Consider the following 23,892-nt stretch of genomic DNA (forward strand, 5'->3'; position numbering starts at 1 on the left):
TCGCCTCGCAGTTGAGCAACGCACTTTCTATGAGCAACTTCTTTCCCTCCGAGACCTTAAAGAGGCAGTTTACTCCATAGCGGATGACAAATCCCCTGGGTGTGATGGATTTCCCTGTGAATTCTACAAACATCTTTGGGAGCAAATTGGTCCTGATCTGCACAAAGTCTATCTTGAAGCATACCATTCTAAAAGGTTAGGAGCGATCATAAATAAAGGCAATATTAAATTCATATCTAAAGCTAGTGATCCTGAGGACATCTGCAACTAGAGGCCCATCACCCTCCTGAATGTGTCTTATAAGATCATTGCTAAGGCGCTCTCTCTCAAAATCCGCCATATACTTCCTCTAATTGTGCGGCCTGAACAAACTGGTTTCATCAAATCCAGGCATATTCTTGAAAACATCATTGCTGTCTAGGAAGGTATGGAATGGGCTCGTAAGTCCAAGCAGCAGACTATCTTTTTAAAGATAGATTTTGCTAAAGCCTATGATCACATTGAATGGCCTTTTATTTTGGCTATGCTTCAGGCTCTGGGTTTTGGTCCCAATTTTCTTTAGTCCGTGGAGATGCTCTTTGGTGACGCTAATGCTTGCATCACCATCAATAATTCACAATCTAAAGCTTTTGGACTTTTTCATTCCATCAGACAAGGTTGTCCACTAGCTCCAGTGCTTTATGTCCTTGCTGCTGAAGGTTTTGGTTATTTACTTGCTCATTCTGTGTCTTTAGGACTAGTTCGTGGCATTTCCTTGCCTGATTCTTCCTCCCAGTTAGTCAATGGTCATTTTGCTGATGATTCTTTTCTTACTCTTCTTGAAGATGAAGAAAACATCAAAAATGCTTTAAATTGTCTGGACACTTTTTGTCAAGCCTCTGGCTCTGCCATTCAATGGCATAAAACGCTCTGCTACCGACAGTCTTTTTTGCCAACTCCACCTTGGCTTAGCCAATTCCAATGGAAATGGGTTACCCATGGAGAAATCTTCTACTTTCTTGGCATTCCCTTTGCTTTATAGGCTTCCCCTGTGGAACTTTGGAATGTTGTGCTTACAAAGATTAGCAAAAAGCTTGATTATTGGATCACTAAGCCGCTCTCTCTTCTTGGTAAATTCCAGATTTGTTCTAAGATTTTGGCTGCCACCCATGTGTATTATTCTTTTTGTTGGGCTCCCTCCAAAGCTTCCTATCTCAAATTAGAACATTTGCTCAGAGATTTTCTTTGGGCCTCTGGTTTTGACCATCATGATTTTCACGGAGTTGCTTGGGATTTCTGTTGTCTCCCAAGGGAATTTGAGGGTCTCGGCCTGCTTTCCACTCGGAAGCAGGGCCTTGCCCTCTATGCTAAATGGATTATCAAAGCTATTTCAGGAGATGAAGCCTGGAAAATTCTTATTAGGCATTGCATCTCTTCAGGCTTCCCTGCTAACAAACCGGTGTGGAAGGGGATTGGTTTTTAGACCCTTCTCACTATGCGTGAACCAGTGGTCATACAGGGCTCTTTTGTTATAAAGAGCATCTGGAAAGCCTGGGAAGCTGTTAAACCTTGGCTTCGTTGGGCTGGTGATGAGTTTCGCAATGGGCTGTCCTTAAATCAACAGAACATTTAGTGGTCTCCCATGTTTGTCTTCCAGGGTACTCCTCTTGCCAAGACTCAAGGTGCCAGTGCTCTGCATTTCTTTAAACGTGGCATCCGCACTACCAAGGACATTTTTTCAAGACTCACCATGAATTTCAGGTCATGGGAGGATATGCAAGTTCAATACCACCTTGTTCGTGCCGATCGCCAGACTTATGACCTTCTGTTGTCTTCCATCCCTGTGCACTTACTTCATAAAGTGGGGATTCAGTCTGTTCGTCCTTGGTGGTATGATTAGAAGTGGTTTCTTGCCACTCCATTTATCAATTATAAGCCCAATATGGGATATAGATGGCTTTCGCCCCACCTTCCAATGGTGGACACGCTTAATCAACGGTGGCATTTGCATTCTTCGCTTTTCAATGGAGAAAACAGTTCGACACCATTTGGAGTGCCATTACAGAACCTAAGATTGCACACTTTGCTTGGTGCCTTGCCTTCCAAGGTCTTTCCCTGGGGCCTCGACTCAAGCGCATTGGGGTTCCTAATCCCAGATGCCCCTTCTGTGGCCAACCTGAGTCCTTTTTGCATATTTTTTGGTTTTGCAAGCGTACTCATAATTATTGGCACTGGATTCATGATTTTTTCAAGCCTTTTAGGCCCAAACCTTTTTCATGGCACATGATCCTGCTGGGTGATTCCCCCAGATTTTCTCGGAAGTTCTCCTAGATTTGGCATACTTTCAGGACGAAAATTTTGTTTTCTCTATGGAAAGATAGGAATGCAGTTTTATTCACTCACAGTTTTTTGGATGTTAACATTGCAATGTACACTAAGGCATGCATTTGTAACAATGTCATTATGCAGATACAGGTGTAAGCTAATAAAGTTGTCCTGGAGGTTGCACACTTACAGGAATTGTTAAATCATTCGGGCAATGCTCCTTGCACCATTGCCAGAGTGCCTCCGGATGCCTCGGTCGATGCCTCCTCGTCTCACGGTCACCGTTCCCGACGCCAGTCCTCTGGCTGCCATTCACATACGCCGCGCTCCCAGGGTCCCCGCCACCGCTCTCCCAGCGGTGGTCATGGCGGTTGGAGGCGCCACTCCGCTTCCCCACCATGTGGTGGTTCTAGCTGGTCCCTGGCTCCCCCCCCCCACTGGGCGGGCTTCTAGCCAGTCTTCGGCTCCTCCCCCTGGACAGGCGCACTCTGGCAAGTTTGCTCAACTGGCCTTGGCAATTTCTCCTCCGCGGCCAGACAAGAAGGATGTAGAGACTGCGACTACCCCAGATCCTACTGATGCTGCTGACGACTGGATTGTTCCCAATCTGCCTCACAATCCCACTGATGCATGGGGATTTCCTGATAAAGATGATCCTCCTCCCTTTGCTGGTACTGCCTTGGCAGCCTGAGGTTGTTAAAAGTTTTTTTTTGATGAATAGTTTATAATTTCTGGCTAAGGCCATGTTGTTTATTCCGGCTTCAGCCGTTTGAACTCATTCACGGGGTGACCTGTATCCCCCGGCCCCTTTTTTGTGAATTATAATCTTAGTAAATTTTATTAATTGAAAAGGACTATTCATCAAAAAAACTCCAAATTATGAACCAATAAAAGCACAAATAGAAACGACATCTCATCATAACCATTCAATAATTACATCCAAATGAAATTTGAATATTGATAATAAAAACAACACAAGATTTTAAATATCAACACAAATCTATAGAAAACTAAACGAGAAGACGGAGACTATTCCTAGACAATGAAAGGGCTTTCGTTTCTTCCATTATTTTATGATTTCTATATGAAGGGCAATGGCATTTTGGTCTAAGATTCACTCAATCTGCGGCAGAGAAAAAACCAAAATGTCTGAAGAATCAAGAGGGGCTCCTTTGCACGCAGTGGTTGTGCCGTTTCCTGCACAGGGCCACGTCAATCCTCTCATGAATTTTGCAGAGCTGCTGGCCATGCGTGGAGTCTTTATTACCTTCGTAACAACTGAATGGATAGACCAACGCCTTGTGAAAGCAGCTTCCAAAGATTTAGCGGCATGTGACCACTGGGCCAAAGAGAGGGGCTCCAAATTTCGGTTTTTGACTATCCCTGACGGCCTACCGCCTGATCATGGCCGAACTGCAGAAGTCGCTGACTATTTTTTGGCAATGCAATCTTTGGGCCCTGCTTTGGAAAGTCTGTTAATTGCAGCAGATGAATCTGTCCCGCCAATCACTTGTATTATTTCCGACAGTTTTTTGTCATGCACGGCCGAAGTAGCCAAGAATCTTGGAGTGCCCAGAGTTGTCTTCTGGACTTCTTGTACTGCACTAGCCATTATTCAGTCAAATGCTGAATTGCTTCTTTCTGAGGGTCATATTCCCGTCAAAGGTATTTTCCTAAAAATTCCCTTCTTGTTTCTGGTAAAATATGGGCTTCAATGATTAAGAATGAATTTCATTTCGAATAAGAATTTGAACTATTTTCAGTTGTATGTAGAACTGATCTACAGATTGTTAAGTAAGTCTGGATGTCCAATATTTGTGCAATCCATTGTAGAGCTTTCATGTTTTATGTTCTATCTTTTTCTGTTTGCCTCTAAGATAACAAGCCGCCTTCAATGCTAAGTTTGAGCTTAATTTCAGAGAGTTCATGCAAGGCCTTTCATAATTCCACAAAAAGCTTGATAAGATTAATTTGAGAGAATTTGTGCAAAGCCTTCTCAGAATTCCACATTTTCTTTTTACCTCATTTTTTATGATCTCTTCGAGTCTTATACTCAGGAGTTGATTTCTGGTGGATTCATAGTGAACCATTCAACTTTACCAATAGACCAATAGCCCATTGACAATTAAACAAATTTCGATAAGTTGTAGATATTAGTTTTCCACAATCCATTAGAAATCTTTGCTGTATTTTCTGAGCAGATTGTGTGACAATTTTTACAACTGTCACACAATCTACCCAGCAAAATTTCGATAAGATTAAAATATCAGATGTCCAAAAGGGAATAAGAGTTGTTTTTGTTTTGTTCAAATAGTTGTTAATTGATTAAAAAAATTGGACTTTTATATGAAACTGAAACTAATTCTTTATAGGAACATTTAAATTTTAAACCAGAATTGTTTAGTTGTGATTCTTGATCTTTAATATTTCCATATACCACTACCTACCTGGGAACAAGGAGGATCATTGATTTTGTAGAAGGCACCTAAAGATTTATATGGAAGTTCAATTAAAAGTTCTTGATTTACTAACTGAATTAAAAAGGTTTCTATATCTCGTCTGCATTAGAGCCATAAAGGACAGTTAAGGGGTGATACAATTATATCATGATGTCTCAGAACATGGTCTGGAAGATTGTTGTATTGAATAGTCAGATCATGGTTTGAAGGAAGTTTCTTCCAGAATAATTTTCTCATTTATCTTCACTATTGAAATCTGTATGAACAGAGTATTTATAACCAATATTCAATTCAAGGAAAAAGCAGACATATATCAAAATTACTTTCAAACACAAAAAGGGCAAACATCTATCAAAATTACTTTCACCAAAATGTGCTAGATACATGAAGAGCTCTGTTATTTAGTGAGTCCATGAAGGAGAAGAGATCCATAAAGAAAATCCACTGTGGAGATTCAGTTGTGAAGGATAGCATTTACAGCTCTCTGCAGGAGACTTTGCAGAGAGTTTTTCAACTAGGAAGACTGGCCCAGATCAAGATCAATATATAGTCATGTGCTTATTTTTTATCTACTAATGTAGAGTTAGATGTCTTTAAGCGGCTTAAACATCACATATTAAGATACTAATGTAGAGTTAGATGTCTTTAAGCAACTTAAACATCACATATTAAGATATTAATGTAGAATTAGATGTCTTTAAACAGTTTAAACATCACAACTAAGATTTGATTTCTAAACTAAACATATTGAATAGTCAAATTAAGATTTCCTCCACCTTCTGATTTGAGTGCAGATGGGTCCATTCTAAAGAAAACAAGTGTGCAGAGAAATCAAGCCCGTCATTGACTAATAATCACGCATTTGCTTAAATTTTGATAATGGCGTAATTGTTTCTGTTGTGAGAAGACCTTGGACAACCTCTGTCAAGTCAAGTTCAAATTTTGCCGTAAAGTTCAAGGTGGCTTGTTATGTTCTATGTTACTCTGTTATGTCCATTTGATTCTTATGTCGCTTGATTCAATCGCTCTGTTATCTGTCTTGCCTTCAGAATTTTTAAGCTAGTTTTGTTTCCTATCTATTCTTACAAATTCAATTTTAATATGACGAGCCCTGTTATTGCAGAGGAGGACTTGAAATCTAAAGAGAAACTCATCACATGTCTTCCGGGAAAGATTCCAGCGATCAGACCAACAGATATTGTCTCCTACTACCGCGAAAAACATCGATCTGATAAAATGTACAGTATCTTACTTCATGAGTCCCGCATTAACAAAATAGCAGACTACGTGCTAGTCAACACTTTCGAGGAGTTGGAAGGAGGTAAAGAAGCTCAAATGGGTCTCAGCTTTAATGGCTGCCCTGCTCTCGCAGTAGGCCCTGTTTTTCTTCCGAATTTCTTGGATGGTAGAAATTCAATGTACAGCATCCGGGAAGAGGATAAAAGGTGCCTTCAGTGGCTAGATTCTCAGGCAAAGCAATCTGTGTTATATGTTTCCTTCGGTAGCATTGCTGTAACATCTGAAAGGCAATTGCATGAACTGGCTCTTGGACTAGAAGCTTCTCGTTGCCCCTTCTTGTGGGTTCTCAGATCAGATATAGCAGACGGTAAGCCTATGGAATTACCAGAGGGTTTCATGGATCGAACGAAGGATCGAGCCTTCATTGTCAGTTGGACGGAGCAATTGAAGGTACGGCATTTTAATTTATCATCATTTTTTAAGGAAGGAGATTACAATGGATAAGTGGAGATAGTTTCTACATAAGTTAGATTGTGATATTGTTATATAGATTTAATTGAGTAGTTATTTGATCAAAAAAAATTATTCATATTTTGTGAGTAGTAATTTACACAAATTCATTTCTAATGAGAACAAATGGAACACTTAACATTCATTAGATCTAGATGATGTTCACAAAGGTGAAACACCGAGACTTCTTGGAAGGTAATCCGTCTCAGTACTACTACAGTTTGCGCACACTTAACTACGGAGTTTTCTTTATGATTAAATCAACTTTGCTTGCAACACCATTTGCAAAACCTTCACCATGTGTTGTGCCTTACGAACCATTCATTAGAAAGCCATTTAAGCTCATCAATTGATAAGTATGAGATATGTTTTTTCAACAAGTCAAATTGTGATATTGCTATCAGAATTTAACTCTGTAGTTTTAGAGCCAAACTCTTTGACCTATGTTTCATGAGTAGTGACTCACACAAATCCATCTTTCATGATAATAAATGGAATCAAAAATCAAGTGATATATATATATATATATATATATATATATATATATATAGTAACAAATGCATGTAAAAATAGGTGTAGAATATCAAAACAAGGTAAAAATAAAATAGGAGAAGATAATTATTCTAGTTGAAAAAAAATGATAAAAGTTTCATGGTCAATCTAGCAGTGCAATTTACAATAGTATTATTTTTAATGAATAATTTTTTCAACAAATCTAAAATATTTCTATATTTTTATACAAGAAATTCTAAACTTTAGAATCTTGTAGTCTTTCTATTTTGAAACTCTATGTAATAAACTTGATCCAAGAAAAATATCATAACCACATTTAGATTTTCTATTGATTCATATCACCGCTCCAATATGAATTTGCAAATCCAATGAAAACTTGAGGATTTTTAGCCATAATAGATAATACCATAGTGCATTTTTCATGCAAATATTACAATTTTTCAATTTTTATCTTGTATCTAACCAATGACTTTATTTAGGATCTACATAAATCTAGATAATAGATTGATTTGTAAATAAAGATTTCATCTAGAATGTGTTAAATAATCCAACTCTTCCACAAGTTGTCAAATATAAGGAGCCATCTACTCTCTTGGAAGCACAATCTTTAAACCTTAAAAAATAGTTTTGAGCATACTTTGATTGTGAAATAACTAAACCATCATATAGTCTAAAAATTTGTAAATGAAAGAAATACATTAGTTCACCTAAAGTACTCAAATGAAATGCCCTTTTAAGGCTACACAAACATCTTTGAATTCCTCCACTTAGGAGAAACTCAAATATATGATGTTGATATTTGGAAGTTAAGAGAGGTAGTGCTAGTTTGGGCTAGCGTTTCATTTCTTGGCCCTATTTCTCTTATTTTTCTTTTGTTCTACTCTCTTGACTTGGATATTGGAGGTCATTATGAGGTTCTAGTTTTTTATGGGTGTTTGTTGGTGAGGGATTGTGAAGTTTCTTGCAGAGTGTACATTGGTGTGGGTTTCGCAAGGTGAGTGTGGTGTTTGGTGTGAGATTTTTAGATGATGATGACTTCAATTGGTGGGACTTTTTTCCAACCATTTAGGTGTTTCTAATTTTGTACTTGATCTTCATGGGGGAGCCTTGAGTTTCCAATTGTCTAGTGGTTGTTGGCTCTATATTTCTTCTTAGAGATATTCTTTAGTAATTCATTCAAAGTAGTCTAAATCCTTCTATGTGGGAGAGAGTTATAAATTACAAAGGTGAATAGTTTTCTTTCATGCAATCGTGAGCATCCAGTCCTAGTAACACCTCCTGAATTGGTCATGGAGGATGTAGATTATTAGAGTTGACATCATTGATCTATACATCTCTTGGGCTTCACATCCCCTTTTTTCCAAATTAGAAGCATAGATTTGTCATGCACAATAGGTTGAAGGACATATGTAGATCATGCTAGTTGTGAATAGCTCTTTCCTAGTTATTTTTACTTATAACATGGTAGACTAGAATCAAGCTTTTGAGGGATGCCCATATGTTTTCAATCATGTAGGTTTGTTTTTTGAACTCTATTCCATGTAGGGTTTATTTCTACATAATAATTTCCCTTGAAGGTTCTTATGTGAGCTCATTTTCCATAGCCTCCTCTTGAGGTTTGACATGAAGATATTCCAAAATAGATCATTTCATTGCTTGTGAAGCCCATCGTCAACAAATCCATGATAAAAAGGTAATTTGTTTCACTCTTATTTTTATTGAGATTGTAGTGTAGGATCACCTACTCTAAACTCATCAAAAAATGCACCTAAGAGTCCTAAACATTCTACTTAGCTTAGAAGTACTAGTCAGGCACATAAGACCTAGTTGTAAGGCCTAGTTCCAGGATTGGAACGATTATAAGCCCCAGGCTAACTAAGGTCAAAAATGGTTAATAAGCCTAAAAATTCATAGGATCTTAGGTTTTTCATGTTTTAAGGTTTAGATCCATGTTGGATCATTAGCATAGTGTTTGGACCAAGTTTGGTCATTAGATTTGCAATTTTGCAAATTTTGCAAAAGTTGCTCTAAAAGTTGTCATGTAACTTTAGCAACTTTCTTAAAAGTTGTCAAAAACTTCTAATCACTTCTCCCAATGGCTAAAATAGTTCAAACGGGTCTTGTACCTATTGGGAATTCCCTACAAAGCCCTCATAGGCAGGTGGTAGGAAGAATAGTGTAATTTGGCATTTCAATCAATAAAATAAACATCATTTCTCTACAAATCTCGTGTTTCAAGCCATTGTACAGATTGGTATAGATGTAAGGGCATGTTTCAATGATCTCAAAAGTTGGAACATTTAATCTTATTCCTTTTGTAACAAGTCTCGTGCTTTGATCTGTTATAGTTTGAGAAATATCAAATTTTTACTCTCACTGCCTAGAATTCAGCCTTAAAATCAAGGTTCTCATAGGGCTTGATAGTTTAGGAACATTCCACCATGGTAAATTTATGCCTCTTGGTGGAATACAAGTATTTCCAATGTACTTTCAAAATTTTCAGGTTAAAAGTGTTAAAATTCAGAGGGCTAGATTTGCCACCATACCCTAGGTGTGCATCTCTATGTGTACACCAATCAACAAACTGGGATAGTCATCCTAGAACATGGTTGGGGACTCATCAAAGCCTAAAACCTTGGAGTTTAGTTTTTTTTTGTATACCCTCACATTTCTCCATGCTTAGGTTGTATTTTGGCATAGGAGAAAGAGCACTTGTAGTGCATTTGGAGCCCTAATTAAGCCTATCAGGTTAGTCTAAAATCGCAACAACAACATCTTCCTTGCATTTCCATCCTTTGATGTTCAAGCATGTTTTGTACCAACCAAAAGGGTATCAAAATATCTGATCAAGTTATCATCTCATTTGGAGATATTCAAACTTATGTTCAATTTTCACTGTAGGAAGGGCTACAAGCCAAATCCTTGGGTTGTGAAGCAACTTGATGTTATGGGTTGCTTTTGAAGGAAAGAACCATTGAGTCCTTGTGAATAAGACCTAAATAGGCTAGAATAGTGATTGTAGGCCACCTTGGGTCTTTGCATCCACTTTTTGGGGTTTGATCCCTCTTTTTGTTGAAGAAATCCAATAGTGCAATTGTGTGTTTTAGTGCTTAGGACCTTGGTAAGCCTAGTGATTAAGTTACCTTGCATTTTAAGGTTGTGATAACCTTCCCTAAGCCCTTTATATACCCATGATAGGTATTTGGCACTTGGACCCTTCATCTTGGGTGTTGAGGGATTTGGAAACATCACCATTTCTTGTTGTTTGAAGGCTTCCACTGTCCATGTTGCATCAGATTGATTTAAATAATCCATTGCCATATTCTTTGAAAATTTGCATGGGCTCTTCATTGTGGATTTAAAAACTTGATTAATAATCCCTCTTTTTTTTTTTAATCAAGTATGTCATGAGTGCGGTCCTGCTCTTCGAGGTCAATGTCCTCGAGTTAACAAGAGTGTTGGTTCTTCTATTGCTAGTTCTCCCCCTCATTCAATTCTAAAGGTAGATAAAGTAGACATGGGTAAGTCCCCTATGAATAATAATGACATACATAAGGAGGCTTTCATGTGTGTTAAGTCTCGAGGCAAGGGGAGAGGCTAAGAAAGATCCTTTTAAGGATAGTTAGTGTGATAATAGCTTTAATCATTTTGAGGTGTTTTGACACTTTAGCCTTGGAGGAATGGATTCGAGTTTATGTTTTTCATATGGGGCAGCTATAGTGGGCATAAATATTGTGTAGGAGTAGAAGTTAGCTAGTTTGCATCAACATGTTGTTTAGATTTAAAAGTACGATCTTTCTTCTATCCCTGCATCGAGGAATCCTTGTGATCCCATTGATTTACATGATTAGATTTATTTATTTTGCATATTTAGCTAAGGAGGTGTAGCTAAGGAACTACAAGGGTTGACCTACTGAGAGAATGTCAACATCCTTTACTATTGTAGCACCCTTGTATTGATCATTGGATTCATCTATTTGAATATGTATCTCTCTATGTGGTGGAAGAGTTTGTCTTTGACTCTTCCTTCTTCTTTCTTTTGTTGGAATAATTTAGAATAACTGTGGGGGGTGAATTAGTTATCCAAGGTCCAAAACTCCCAATTGAACTTTTTAGTGCTTAACAAAACTCATACATATATCTCCTTATCATGTATCTTGCATGCATCCATCATATCTTTCTAAACTTAAACTTGTAGGTTGTTGTCCTAGGTCAAATTCACTTTATAAAAATGTAAAAATAAAACATAATAGAATCATTCACACATATGACACAAGGATTTTATGTGGAAACCCAATTTCGGAAAAACCACCAGTAGCATGCTACTAATTCTCACTCTCTTGAAGTGATGCCCTGTGAAAGGCCAACCCTATTAAAGTTACAATACATGCTATTAAATGTGGCCTAGCTAAAGGATTTCAATTACCCTATTAGGAGTGAGCCTTATTAGAGGACTTTAGGTCATTCCATTAGAATTCCACCTAGTTAAAGGATTTACAAATGACTGTTAGGTCAACCTTAATGCAAAGGATTTTACCCTAAACTAATGCAATGATTAGAGAGTAACCAGTAACACTTGATATGATAACAAATTATGACTCACATGTAGATTACATATCTCTTTTTAGTCCTTCATTCTGCTTGGCTTCATTCACTTCAGCTCTGATCACTTATTCACCCTTCAAGAATTCATCCTCTTAAGCCTTCTTTCTTTACATGCCAATTGTAGACTCTATAGTTTGGCCTCTATATGAAGCAATACCCTAGACTCCTTATCTACCTTGGGTTTTTGCACATGCCAACACTTAGCCAACTTGTATTTATGCCTTGTACCCCCTTATAAAGAGAATTTATAGCTTTTGTCACTTCATTACAATTATCCACTCTAGGGTTAGGTCAAATTCATTGAATCTTCCCACTTTTCCATTTAGCTCCATCTAGAAACTTCCTTCTCAGTCCTCCTTGAATTTGTTTCAAAATGGTTTACCTTGCTAGAAATGTGTTTAGTGCTCCCCTAAGGATTTGTGACAAGGGCTTAGCGATCATTTTGTGAAAGAAATGGTTATCCCTCATATTCACAAAGTTCATACCATATGAGTGAAGCACCATTACCTAAATGTCCTACTATTCTAAAGGGAAGGTAAGGGATAACCTCATATTCACTTCGTTCATACCATATGATATTTACAGATTCTTCACCCTTACCTGAATTGTAAGTGAAGAAGAAGTTCCATCCTCATATTCACAAAGCTCATATGAGTAAAGTGCCCTCATCTTCATTTCACTACCTCTTGTGTACTATAAGTTGAGTGATTGTCCTAAGAAGTTTTGGTGCTTCACCCTTATGAGAATCACCTAGATCCAATGAGTGTTAAGTGTTCCATTGATTCTCATGAGAGATGGATTCATGTTGAATCACTACTCATGAAACATGGGTCAATGAGTTTGACTCAAAATCACACATTTAAATCCCAATAGCAATATCATAATTTGACTTGCTACGAAAATTATCTCCTAGTTATAAATTGATGAGCTTAAGAGGATTTCTAATGAATAGTTGATAAGGCACAACACTTGGTGAAGGTTTTGCAAATGGGGTTACAAGCTTTGGGTTTAACCATGGAGGAAACTTCGTAGTTAAGCACACTTAAGCTAGAGTAGTATTGGGATGGGTGACCTCCTGGGAAGTCCCGGTGCTTCACCCCTATAAGCATCACCTAGATCCAATGACTACTAAGTATTCCATTTATTCTCATGAGAGATGGATTCATGTTGAATCACTACTCATGAAACATGGGTCAATGAGTTTGACTCAAAATCACACAGTTAAATCCTTATAACAATATCACAATTTGACTTGCTATGGAAATTATCTCCTACTTATCAATTGAGTGGTTGTATCAGACATTAACAGATCGATCTTTTGGTGCAACAGCAACCCCACTCTAACAAGTGGTATCAGAGCTTGGTCATAGGTTTGAATCCTTAGACCCTCAAGTAACGCTGAGGGGGAGATTGTTGGAAATTTGTTCAACACTCCCCTTGGGATTTGTGACAAGGGCTTAACCACCTCCTATGTACTATAAGTTTAGTGGTTGTATCAAGCATTGATAGATCAATCTTTTGGAGCAATGACAACCCCACTTTAACATACCTTGAATTTTGTGCCACCAACTCATCAATCTTATCTACCCATGGCTCACATAATCTAAGAAAAAAACCTTTTCAACTCAAATTCATTAAATTTAAGAACTAACTCATAATGTTGTCACTCGGCATTAACTAACCACTGATGCTCGACACACACTATGTTGCTCGGCATCCACTAACATTTTACTTGGCACATACTAAAGTTTACTGATGCTTGTCACCAACTAAACTTTACTTGGCTTACACTATGTTCATTCGGCATACACTAAAACTTCTCTTTTCTCAGCTCCAACTGATTTTATGCTTTGCTTGCATTAACTTTTCTTGGTACCTACTGTGCACTCAATCAAGCTTAGTAGACACAATTCTTCTTACTTGTTCTTCTAGACTTAATCAATGTATCCAACCTTTTCAGCCTCAAGTAGATAATCAATACACTATATCATCACTACCTTAACCGATCTTTGTACTCCTTTTTCATACCATAACTCAACCTTTCCTCTGGGTTCTCTTGTTATCACATTTGATCAAATCCTCTTCATCAATCAAATAAATGATAGTACTCAAATCAACTAAGTAGTTATCTTACCAGCAGATAGCAGGTTTGACATTAGTACCAAAACAATGATTGAAACACATTCTTATACTTGTATCAACCTTTTCTCAACATCTTTCTCTACTACGACACTTTGGACATTCTCCAAATCAATGAAGTGTGGTCTTAAAGATAATCTTCCTCTTCTTTGGGAATGACATTGATCACTAGAGAAGGAGTAACACTTTCGCTTTTTATTTTATAAACTCTACTTTTAGGATCCTTGGGTGTGATAACTACAAAATGATTTTTTTTTTCTTTGAGGTTGGCTTCTGAGGGGTAACCTCTTCCTTGCCATGCTATTTATTATATGATGAGCAACTTTTGTATTCTTTCCTTTTCCTGAACCCCTCTCAAGCTCATATTTTTAAGCCACTTTCCTCTCATGTTTGGATACCATTTTCAACTTCAATGACACAGTTTTCTCCCAAGTTATTGAAAAATTATTCACATTTGTCTGTATCCAAAATAGGAATAAAGATGTTGTATTCATATCACATACAATTTAAAGTAAAAATATATAAAAGAATTTCTATCACAAGGAGAGGGAACCAATTTAAAAAAAAAATTAAAATCATGACAATGCTATTACTAGTAGGTTATACAAGTATACAATTAATTTAACAAACATTAAAATACTTAATCTACATTTTACACATATGTTGCTAAAGTTTATTATCAACATTAGAGATGGTATAGTTTGTGTGCATTTGTATGTGTGTATGTGTTAACTTCTTTCACATTCTATTATTCTTCTGGAAAAAAATAGGATTTAATCTCTAGTAAATAGAAGAAATAATATTAGCATGCATAGATAAAATTAACTTCTCTAAGTTTTGGTAGTAGTTTCATATACATTTGTAACATAAATTTCTCCTCTCTCAATGCTACTTAATGAGTATATAATTATGTTCCAAAGTTATTTAGTATCAAAATTGTATCTCGTGACCTCTATTTATTTGGCTTGTTTACTTATTCACCACTACTAATCCAATGCACCAATCACCCTCAATCATTGAAGGAACAATACACATAAGACTAGACACAGCTCAAAAATATCTAATATTAAATATAAAAATAAACCATATGTAACTTTTCCCATATGTTTACAAAAATGGATCACAAATTTAAAGCTTGAAGTGAAACTCAATAGTTCATTAAAAGCTTAAAATTCTTGGAACCTGTAATGATATATACAATTGAAACTATTTGAGGCATCTAAAATAACTACTAACATCTAAGAAAATTTAATTAATAGTATTTCTAACTCTTGTTATATCTTTTTATTTATTCTAAAAGTAGTACCATGAAAAAATGCTTATAAGAAATCATAATAGGCTTATTTGAAAAAATGTTGTAATTCTTTTTTATGGTGCCCATGTTCTAGTACTAGTATGTTGAACTTAAAATTACAAGATTGTTAAATTCTGCATATATTTAAGAAAATAACACATAATGTGGCAACACACTCACCATGATTTATTTTAAAAATATGTATCCTCTTAAACATAAAAAGGAAAAAGTGTTATCATTTATTTTTATTTTTGTTAAGTTTTTAATATATATTTTAATTTCTTTTTAAATTTATGCAGGCTCTTTCTCATCCTTCTATTGGAGGATTCCTTACACATAATGGGTGGAACTCTACTTTGGAGGCAATTAGCATGGGCATTCCTATGATTGGACGACCATATTTTCATGACCAATTTCTTGATTGTCGATTTGCAAAAGAAATTTGGAAAATTGGTTTGGACTTTGAAGGTGTTGATGTAGATGAATTTAAAATGGTGATGAAAGATGAAGTAAAGAGTATAGTTATAAGTCTAATGGAAGGTTGTATTGCAAAGAATTTACAAGAAAATGCTATGAGGCTAAAAGAAATAGCACATAAGGCTGTGATGATAGGAGGAACTTCCTATATGAACTTGAACACCTTTGTAGAGGATATGAAAAAGATGGCAAACACTTTCTAATATGTATTTATTTCAAATGTGTTGTATTTTAATGTGAGATATTAGGTATCATTTAATATTTCCTAATATCATGAGATTTTTTAACATGATGCTATATGTTGTTTACAACTTACACATTGAGAATTAATTAATATTAGATTGATTGCATATTTTTTGCAATTCATTGATGTCATAGATTATAATTAAATTAAAAGTTCAAGATCTATAGGGTAGCAATAGTTATTTACTATCATAAATCTTATATTGTAATAATTTTCAAGTATAAATTAGTTTAATAATCTAAAAAAAAATTATAAGGAAATCAACAAGAGGGTGTTGAACCATGGAACAAATAATGACCACTAGACACTATTAAACATTAACAACACCTAATGTCAAACAAAAAGAGAAAATAACTAAGGTTTGCCTCTGTCAGAAAAAAAGGTTCAAATGTGACAACACCACCAACCATGGTTTGCCTTGTTAAAGATCATCTTGGGACAAGCCCACATAATAGTTGCACTTTTAAACTTAAAAAAAGAGAAAGGGACCCAAGTGACCCCTTTAAAACTAACAACAACCATCTAGTCATAGGAACAAAAGAAACAAAGAGGGGGAGACATACTCATCCTAAAAGTATCCTAGTAACCAACCTCAGGCCCCTGATATCTTGTCCTTCTTTCACCATCATAGCCAAAGGTATGAACCTTTCAAATATTAGTGCTAACACTACTGGTAGCCCAACTATTATCTTCTTTGTAACATATCACCTCCCACACCAAAATCACAAGATTGGACTCCACATCTATAGGAGACAATCTCACCATAAAAAGGATCATGAAGGAAGCAAACAACAAACTCCAAGTCCACCATCTAGAAGAGCACATATTTCTCTCAAATAGGAGGTAAAAGGAATCCTTCTGATCAAGCAAAAACTTACCCAATGAAGGGGGAAATCATGTCTTAACCTATGGCTTAGAGGCACTAAAAAATAAATCAAATAAGTCAATTGTTAGCATGAATGTTGATGCTATGGGGGAGTATTACAGAACATTATTATGATGTATCTATAACTATGTTTGTCATTGGTGACAACATAGTAATGAGTTTGAAAAAGACTAATAAAGAAGCAGATTGTGATTTTTGTATTTAGGACAATATATTACTTATCTGCTTATGTGTAGCAACTAGCACATACTATAGTATGTATTTGTCACTTGGGCAAGTGCATAGAACCTAATTCGATAGTGTACAAAAGATCTAGTTGATATAAAAAGAATCACATGGAAACAGAGCATTAGGAAAGTAGTTCCTATTGTATGATTAATACAACTCATTGTAATTGAAATAAAGATTTGTGCAATTGATTGGAGGTAGTATACTGACCGCTGATGACATCAAAGAGTGTGCATGTATGAAAGTTGCATGTGTGAAAGTTTTTGTATAGTTGTGAGATGACAACATTAATTAAATGTGTATTTCATTTAATTAAGGTATGATGATAAAGTATGAAGCCGACTCAAGGATTTAATATTGAGTGTGGTATAAAGGAAAGATGTTTTCCATTTTTTAGACACCATCATTGAGATCATTGAGTAGAGAAGAGTTGTGAATTCGGGAGCAACAAAGCAACGTGTTTTGCTAATGTGTGTAAGTGACCTTAAGGGTTACTATTAATAGTTATAGAATTCTAGACTTGATTACATGATCTGAAGATGAAGAAGTCTGATGTACTGGACAAGAGGAAGAAGAAAAAGATTGTTACACATCAATTATTCTAAAAGGAATATTATTGAGGTCAATTGGAAAATGGGTTCGTTGATCAGATCCTAAAGCTATTTAACAGTGGATTTAGCTGCCTTCCACAACTTCTAATAGAGTTGGAATCTCCTAACAAGGATTCAAAGTCTCCTAACAGGGACTCTTTTACTAAGTGTTGTAATAGACTCCTAATAGGGTCCATCCTCTAACAAGGAATATTCATATTAGTACATCATTTTGTGGGCATCATTCCCATCAGGGTTTTCCCTCTGATCAAGGGTTTCCCTAGTCAACATATCTGGTGTAATTGTGTGTATGCATCTCTTTATGGTTGTTTTTTACTTTGATTGAATGGTTGAAATTGGTTAAGAGGATAAATGTTTCATATTTTTATATAACTAATTCACCCCTCCCCCCTCTTAGTTATATTGGTGGATTATTATTTATAACAATTGGTATCAAAGGCTCAGGTCCTTGAAGAAAAAGTTTAACAACTTTGGGAGATCTATGGTGAATCTATTCAGAAGGGAAAGTCTGAGATTTGATGGCACAAGCTACAATAGTTGGGATGATAAAATGAAGACTCACATCTTGTGCATGGGTCTAGGATATTGGCTTGTAACCAAGGCATCTAAAAACATTGCAAAAGAAGACAATCTTGAAAGATGCATTGAGGAACAAAGAGAAGTATTCATGTGCAACATAAGGGCAAGAGAAGCAATACTATCTGCCCTACCTGAAAGTGAGTATAGCTAGGTAAAATAACTCAAAACATCTCATGAAATTTGGAAAACCTTGGAAGCTAACTATGAAGGTGATACACATGCAAAAAGGGTTAGATTACAAAATCTATATTTCGCATTCCAAGATGCTAAGATGATGGAAGATGAATTAGTGAGAAACTATATTGGTAGAATATATGAGCTTGTTACAGGAATCACATCTCTTGTTGCAAAGAAGTTTGATGATGAAGTTATATGGAAGATCTTGAAAAGTCTGACACCACCTTTTAAGACAATAACACAAATGATTTGAATAATGTTACTTGTACAACTAATTTCACCAAAGAAACATTGCTTGGTAGATTGGAAGCTAAAGAATTCAATCTAAAAAAATTTGGAGAATTAGTAAAAGTTGAGACAACATTTAGTGAATTTAGCATTAAAGTTGGTCTAGCAAGGAACACAAAAGTACAAGGAGACATTGCTAGTAGTAGCAAGTCTATTGAGGAGAAAATCTAGCAAGGAGTGCCTCTTCTTGTGGAAAGAGAAAAGGATGGTAAGAATATCTTTAAATGTTAGACATGTAATGAATATGGTCATTATGCATCTAAGTTTCCTAAGAGAGAAAGAAAGTATAAGGGAAGATTCAAATCTAGAAGACCTAGAAATTGTTTATATGCAATGAAGAGAATAAGAAGAATCTGATCAAAGAAAAAGTGAAGATGAATTAGGATTCATAGTTATAAAGGAGAATGATCTTGATAAAGAAATTAGAGAAGAAAGTGCAATAATCTTACAAGTCGAAAGGAAGGATTAGATTATTAATAGTGGTTGTTCACATCACATGACTAGTGATATGAGCAAATTTGTCAAATTTAGAAGCCATGATGGAGGAATTGTTATAGTAGGAAACAATGCAGCCTACCACATCAAAGGAATTGGATCTATCACACTAGATGGTAAAATAAATACTAACGATGTTTATTTTGTTGATGGACTAATACATAACTTGTTAAGTGTTGGACAACTTATGGACAAGGTTACTAATTGTAGTTTGATAATGACACGTGCATCATCAAAAATAATGAAAGAAAACTACTTGGTACTGGCACAAGAATCAGAGGTAATGTAATTTAGTTAAACTCCACTAAAACAACATGCTTAGTAGCTAAAGTTGATAACAGTTGGTTATGGCACAGAAGATTTTTTCACATTAATTTTGATAACATTGTGAAAGCCAGTAATACACTTGTTGTGAGAGATTTACCTAAGATCACTAAGCCAACTAACATTATTTGTGAGGAATGTATCTTGGCTAAGTAGAAGAAAGTCTCATTTCCTAACAAGTAGTTTGGTACTACACAAAAGCTAGAATTGGTTCATACAGATCTGAGTTTTCCTGCAAGAACAAGAGGATTCTATGGAGAAAGGTATTTTATGATTTTTGTTGATGATTTTACTAGAATGATGTGAGTAGCTTTTCTTAAGGAAAAGTTAGAAGCATTTGAGAAATTCAAAATATTCAAGAACAAAGTGGAGAATGAATTTAGAGTTAAAATCAAAAGCTCAAGATTAGATAGAGGAGTAGAATTCATTTCTAGAGAATTCAATATCTATTATGAAGAGCATGGTATCAAGAGACAGATATCCTCACCCCATACACCTGAGAAGAATGGGATTGCTGAAAGAAGAAATAGATCAATTGCTAAAGTAGCAAGAGCTATGTTATTTGAGAATGATGTACCAAAAACTATTGGTGTAAATAAGTATTTACTATTTACACTTACAGTTTAAGTTTACTTAGGTTAATGCATTATTTTATTATTTTATTATTTATTTTGTGAGACACTTAGGAGTTTGCACACCTTTTTGAGTTGTCATGTTGACAACATAGAAGTACGCAACTCTAATTCAGCACATGGAGTCTACAACACTAGATTTTTCATCATTCACTAAATTATCATGTTGACAACATAGTTATTCGCACTCTCTTTTTAGCACATGTTGTCTACAATATAAATTTGAGTGTTACACCCTTATAGGCTTATCCTCTCATCATCGCACTTACTTCCATGCTTAATGGAGGATAAGCCATATTTGGTGGACATGTGCCTGGTTGTATGACTTATCATGATGCTAATTTCTAAGCATTTTAGATGAATCTCAGAGGCCTTTATATACAAGCACTCCTAGTGTACTTTAATGCATATTGAATTGAATACATCATTATTCTAATCATACTCCATTCTAGTCTATAGTTGTGCTTGTGTTTGAGTTCTTAGTTCTTGGGTGAATTTTTTTGTAAGGAAAATTCTTACATGGTATCAAAGCTATACCAAATTCTTAGATGGTATCAGAGCTCTTGGAGAATTTCTCTTCACATAGCCATTCGAGACCATCTTCTTGCTTCAACACCTCAGCCTGAATCTAGAGTATTACAGAAATTGGGAGCATCTAGAGCCAGATCTGACCTCACCATTGAGTATGGAATGCTGATTTGGTGAAAATCAGCTATAAAGTTACCTACCTTAGGCCAAAGTCAATTGTGAGGCAAAATTTGTTTACAAACCTACAACCGAAGGATCGATTTGTAGAATTGGTATGATCATTTCAGATCTATACATTTAATTTTTAGATTTGCATTTTTAGTCATCTACATCTCTGCAATTTATTTTAGATTTGTATTATTTTCTGGAATTTTTTGGCCATCGGGCCATAGGAGAGATTTTTTGCAGGTGAAGATTGGTGCTTGTTGGTGCAAATTAAATATTTGCATCACATTTAGAAGGTCAAAAAAACTCCCAAATTAGATTTTGTTTCATCCAAATTGGACATCTAAGGTAAAATCTAGAGCCATTTGATTTTTGGAGGTTTAACGACGGTGATGTAGAAAAAATAATAGCAACAACGATTTTCAAATAACGATATCTCCTTCATACAGAGTCCTTTTTGTGAGCATTTTTTGTTTTGTTTTGGGGTAGAATTTCATGATCTACACATTAGTGCAAGTGGTTTGTGATCTATATTCTTGAATTTTTCTACAACTCACAAATTCCAATTTTTACCACTTAAAATGCTTAATACAAGCTCATCTGGACTCTAAATCAGGCTTTGCTTTTTTTGAAAGTGCATTTTTTGTCTACTTGCCAAATCTATAATCATATTATAGGTTTTTTGGATAGAAATAGTGCTTTTAGAAATAGGCCCTAAATTGGCATGTGGGTATCACACTAAGTGCCAAATCATACATTTGGGGGGGAGGGGGTGTTCTTTGACTTGTTTTACATTTTGGGAGGTTCATTGATTGATCTCATGGAGTCTTGTTAGATATGTCAATCTGGTATTAGACTACAATTGGCAATAAGGAACTATCACAAATGAAGTGCTTTGATACTTGATCATCTAAGAGACCATCCAAAAATCAAGCTTCCTTATCTCTATTCATTGCCACCACATTTTAATTGGACACATTTGGTGCACCTTCATCGCTTTCTATATAATAGTATGAGTAAGGAATCTTTTGTTCCTCTTAGAATGGCAAGTTTTCCTTATGATATTTGGATGTCTATTTGGAAAGCATATGGAGATCCATGTGTTCCTCCATCTCTAGAAGATATTCTCCATCTAGTCACTTCAGCTATGGTTTCTTCAAATCTAGATGAGATCACACCTCTAGATGCTCCTATTTCTCCTACTAATATTGTTTCAGCCACAGATGCTTTAGATTCAGTGCAACAAGACCCTTTATGTCTTCCTACTTTACCTTCATGTGATGATTTTTTTCCTACCATTGCAGACCTATTCATGGAGTCTCACATTGAAGATGTGGGAGACTTCTTTGATAATATACATCTTCTCTTTGATGAGGATGATCCTTCTATAGTTGTTGTGAGGGCTCACTCTAATCCTCATGTCCATTCTCTACATGATCAATCTTTAAAGGCTAATGTGATTGTGGATCCTTATGTACAACAATTGCAGGAGGTCTCTTTATCATCGGAGAAGGCTCTTGGTTCTTTGAGATAGGTTCTATATGCATCCTTGCTCAATTTGTACTTCCTTTTAGTAGTTCTGGAAGGAGCCACCATCAGTATGGACATAGGGACACTTGAACAAGTTTCAGAGATACCTTTCATCATCGAAATTCCTTCCACATATAGGGGAAGCCTCTCACGAGTACCACTGCCTTTGTTTCTTCCAAAGGGAAGGAACATCATTCAACATTCATGGATCAGCTTCTTCCTTAGAGTAACACTCACTGGTCAAAATTCTTCATTTGGGGGGTGGGACTACCTTGTCTCTCTTCCTCTTCTTTCTTATGGGGGCGACTTTTTCTTCTTATAAGATTTTCTTCTTCTCATTCTTCACTATTATATATACTGGATGTATGTCGTAATGTGGGGGTCTTGATTACTCCATCCATCCATGCATCATTCTTTTCATCTCTCTTTTTGGGGGAGGGTTTTTCCCATGAGGTTTTTCCTCTTTCTCCACTTTATGAGAGATTTTATTTTGTTATGTACATGGGTACCTAACATGGCTTGGTAGCCAGGACCCATTATGCATTTCATTCTAATTTTTCGTAAGCTTATGGGCATTCCCCTAAATTGTACTTAAGGGGGGGTGTTGGTGTAAATAAGTATTTACTATTTACACTTACTTAAGTTTACTTAGGTTAATGCATTATCTTATTGTTTTACATTATTTTATTATATATTTTGTGAGACAGTTAGGAGTTTGCGGACCTTTTTGAGTTGTCATGTTGACAACATAGAAGTACACAACTCTAATTTAGCACATGGAGTCTACAACACTAGAGTTCACATCATTCACAGAGTTGTCATGTTGACAACACAGTTATTCACACTCCCTTTTTAGCACATGTTATCTACAACATAAATTTGCATGTTACACCCTTGTAGGCTTATCCTCTCATCATCACACTTACTTCTATGCTTAATGGAGGATAACCCATATCTAGTGGACATGTGCCTAGTTGTATGACTTATCATGATGCTAATTTCTAGGCATTCTAGATGCATCTCAGAGGCCTTTATATATAGGCACTCCTAGTGTACTTTAATGCATATTGAATTGAATACATCTTTATACTGATCATACTCCTTTCTAGTTTACAGTTGTGCTTGTGTTTGAATTCTTAAAGTTCTTGGGTGAATTTTTCCCTAAGGAAAATTCTTACATGGTATTAGAGCTCTTGGAGAATTTCTCTTCACATAGCCATTCGAGACCATCTTCTTGCTTTAGCACCTTAGCCCAAATCCAGAGTATCATAGAAATTGAGAGTGTCTAGAGCCAAATCTGACCTCGCCATTGTATCCAGAATGTTGATTCGGTGAAAATCAGATATAAAGTTGCCTACCCTAGGCCAAAGTTGATTATGAGGCAATTTTTTTTTGCAAACTAGCACCTGAAGGACTGATTTGTAGAATTCGTATGATCATTTCAGATCTATACATTTAATTTTCAGATCTGCATTTTTATTCATCTACATCTCTACATTTTTTTCAGATTTGCATTATTTTCTAGAATTTTTTTGGCCATCGCGCCATAGGAGAGATTTTTTGCAAGTGAAGATTGGTGCTTGCTGGTGCAAATCAGATATTTGCATCACATTTAGAAGGTCAAACAAACCCTCAAATTAAATTTTGTTTCATCCAAATTGGTCA

The 23,892-nt window shown here is 35.8% G+C and overlaps 1 protein-coding gene across 1 annotated transcript; it reads left to right on the plus strand.

Annotated features, from left to right (window-relative positions):
* Nucleotides 1–3,449: 3,449 nt before the first annotated feature.
* Nucleotides 3,450–15,743, plus strand: LOC149541699 (7-deoxyloganetin glucosyltransferase-like). Its single transcript, XM_089795653.1, has 3 exons — nt 3,450–3,969; nt 5,887–6,452; nt 15,363–15,743. The coding sequence occupies exons 1-3, from the start codon at nt 3,450–3,452 to the stop codon at nt 15,741–15,743; spliced, it is 1,467 nt and encodes a 488-aa protein (XP_089651779.1).
* The last annotated feature ends 8,149 nt before the right edge of the window (nt 15,744–23,892 follow it).

Source organism: Cupressus sempervirens, chromosome 8 (assembly GCF_028749045.1).
Source record: "Cupressus sempervirens isolate cs-2001-9-10 chromosome 8, ASM2874904v1, whole genome shotgun sequence".
In the NCBI taxonomy this organism is placed as follows: domain Eukaryota; kingdom Viridiplantae; phylum Streptophyta; class Pinopsida; order Cupressales; family Cupressaceae; genus Cupressus; species Cupressus sempervirens.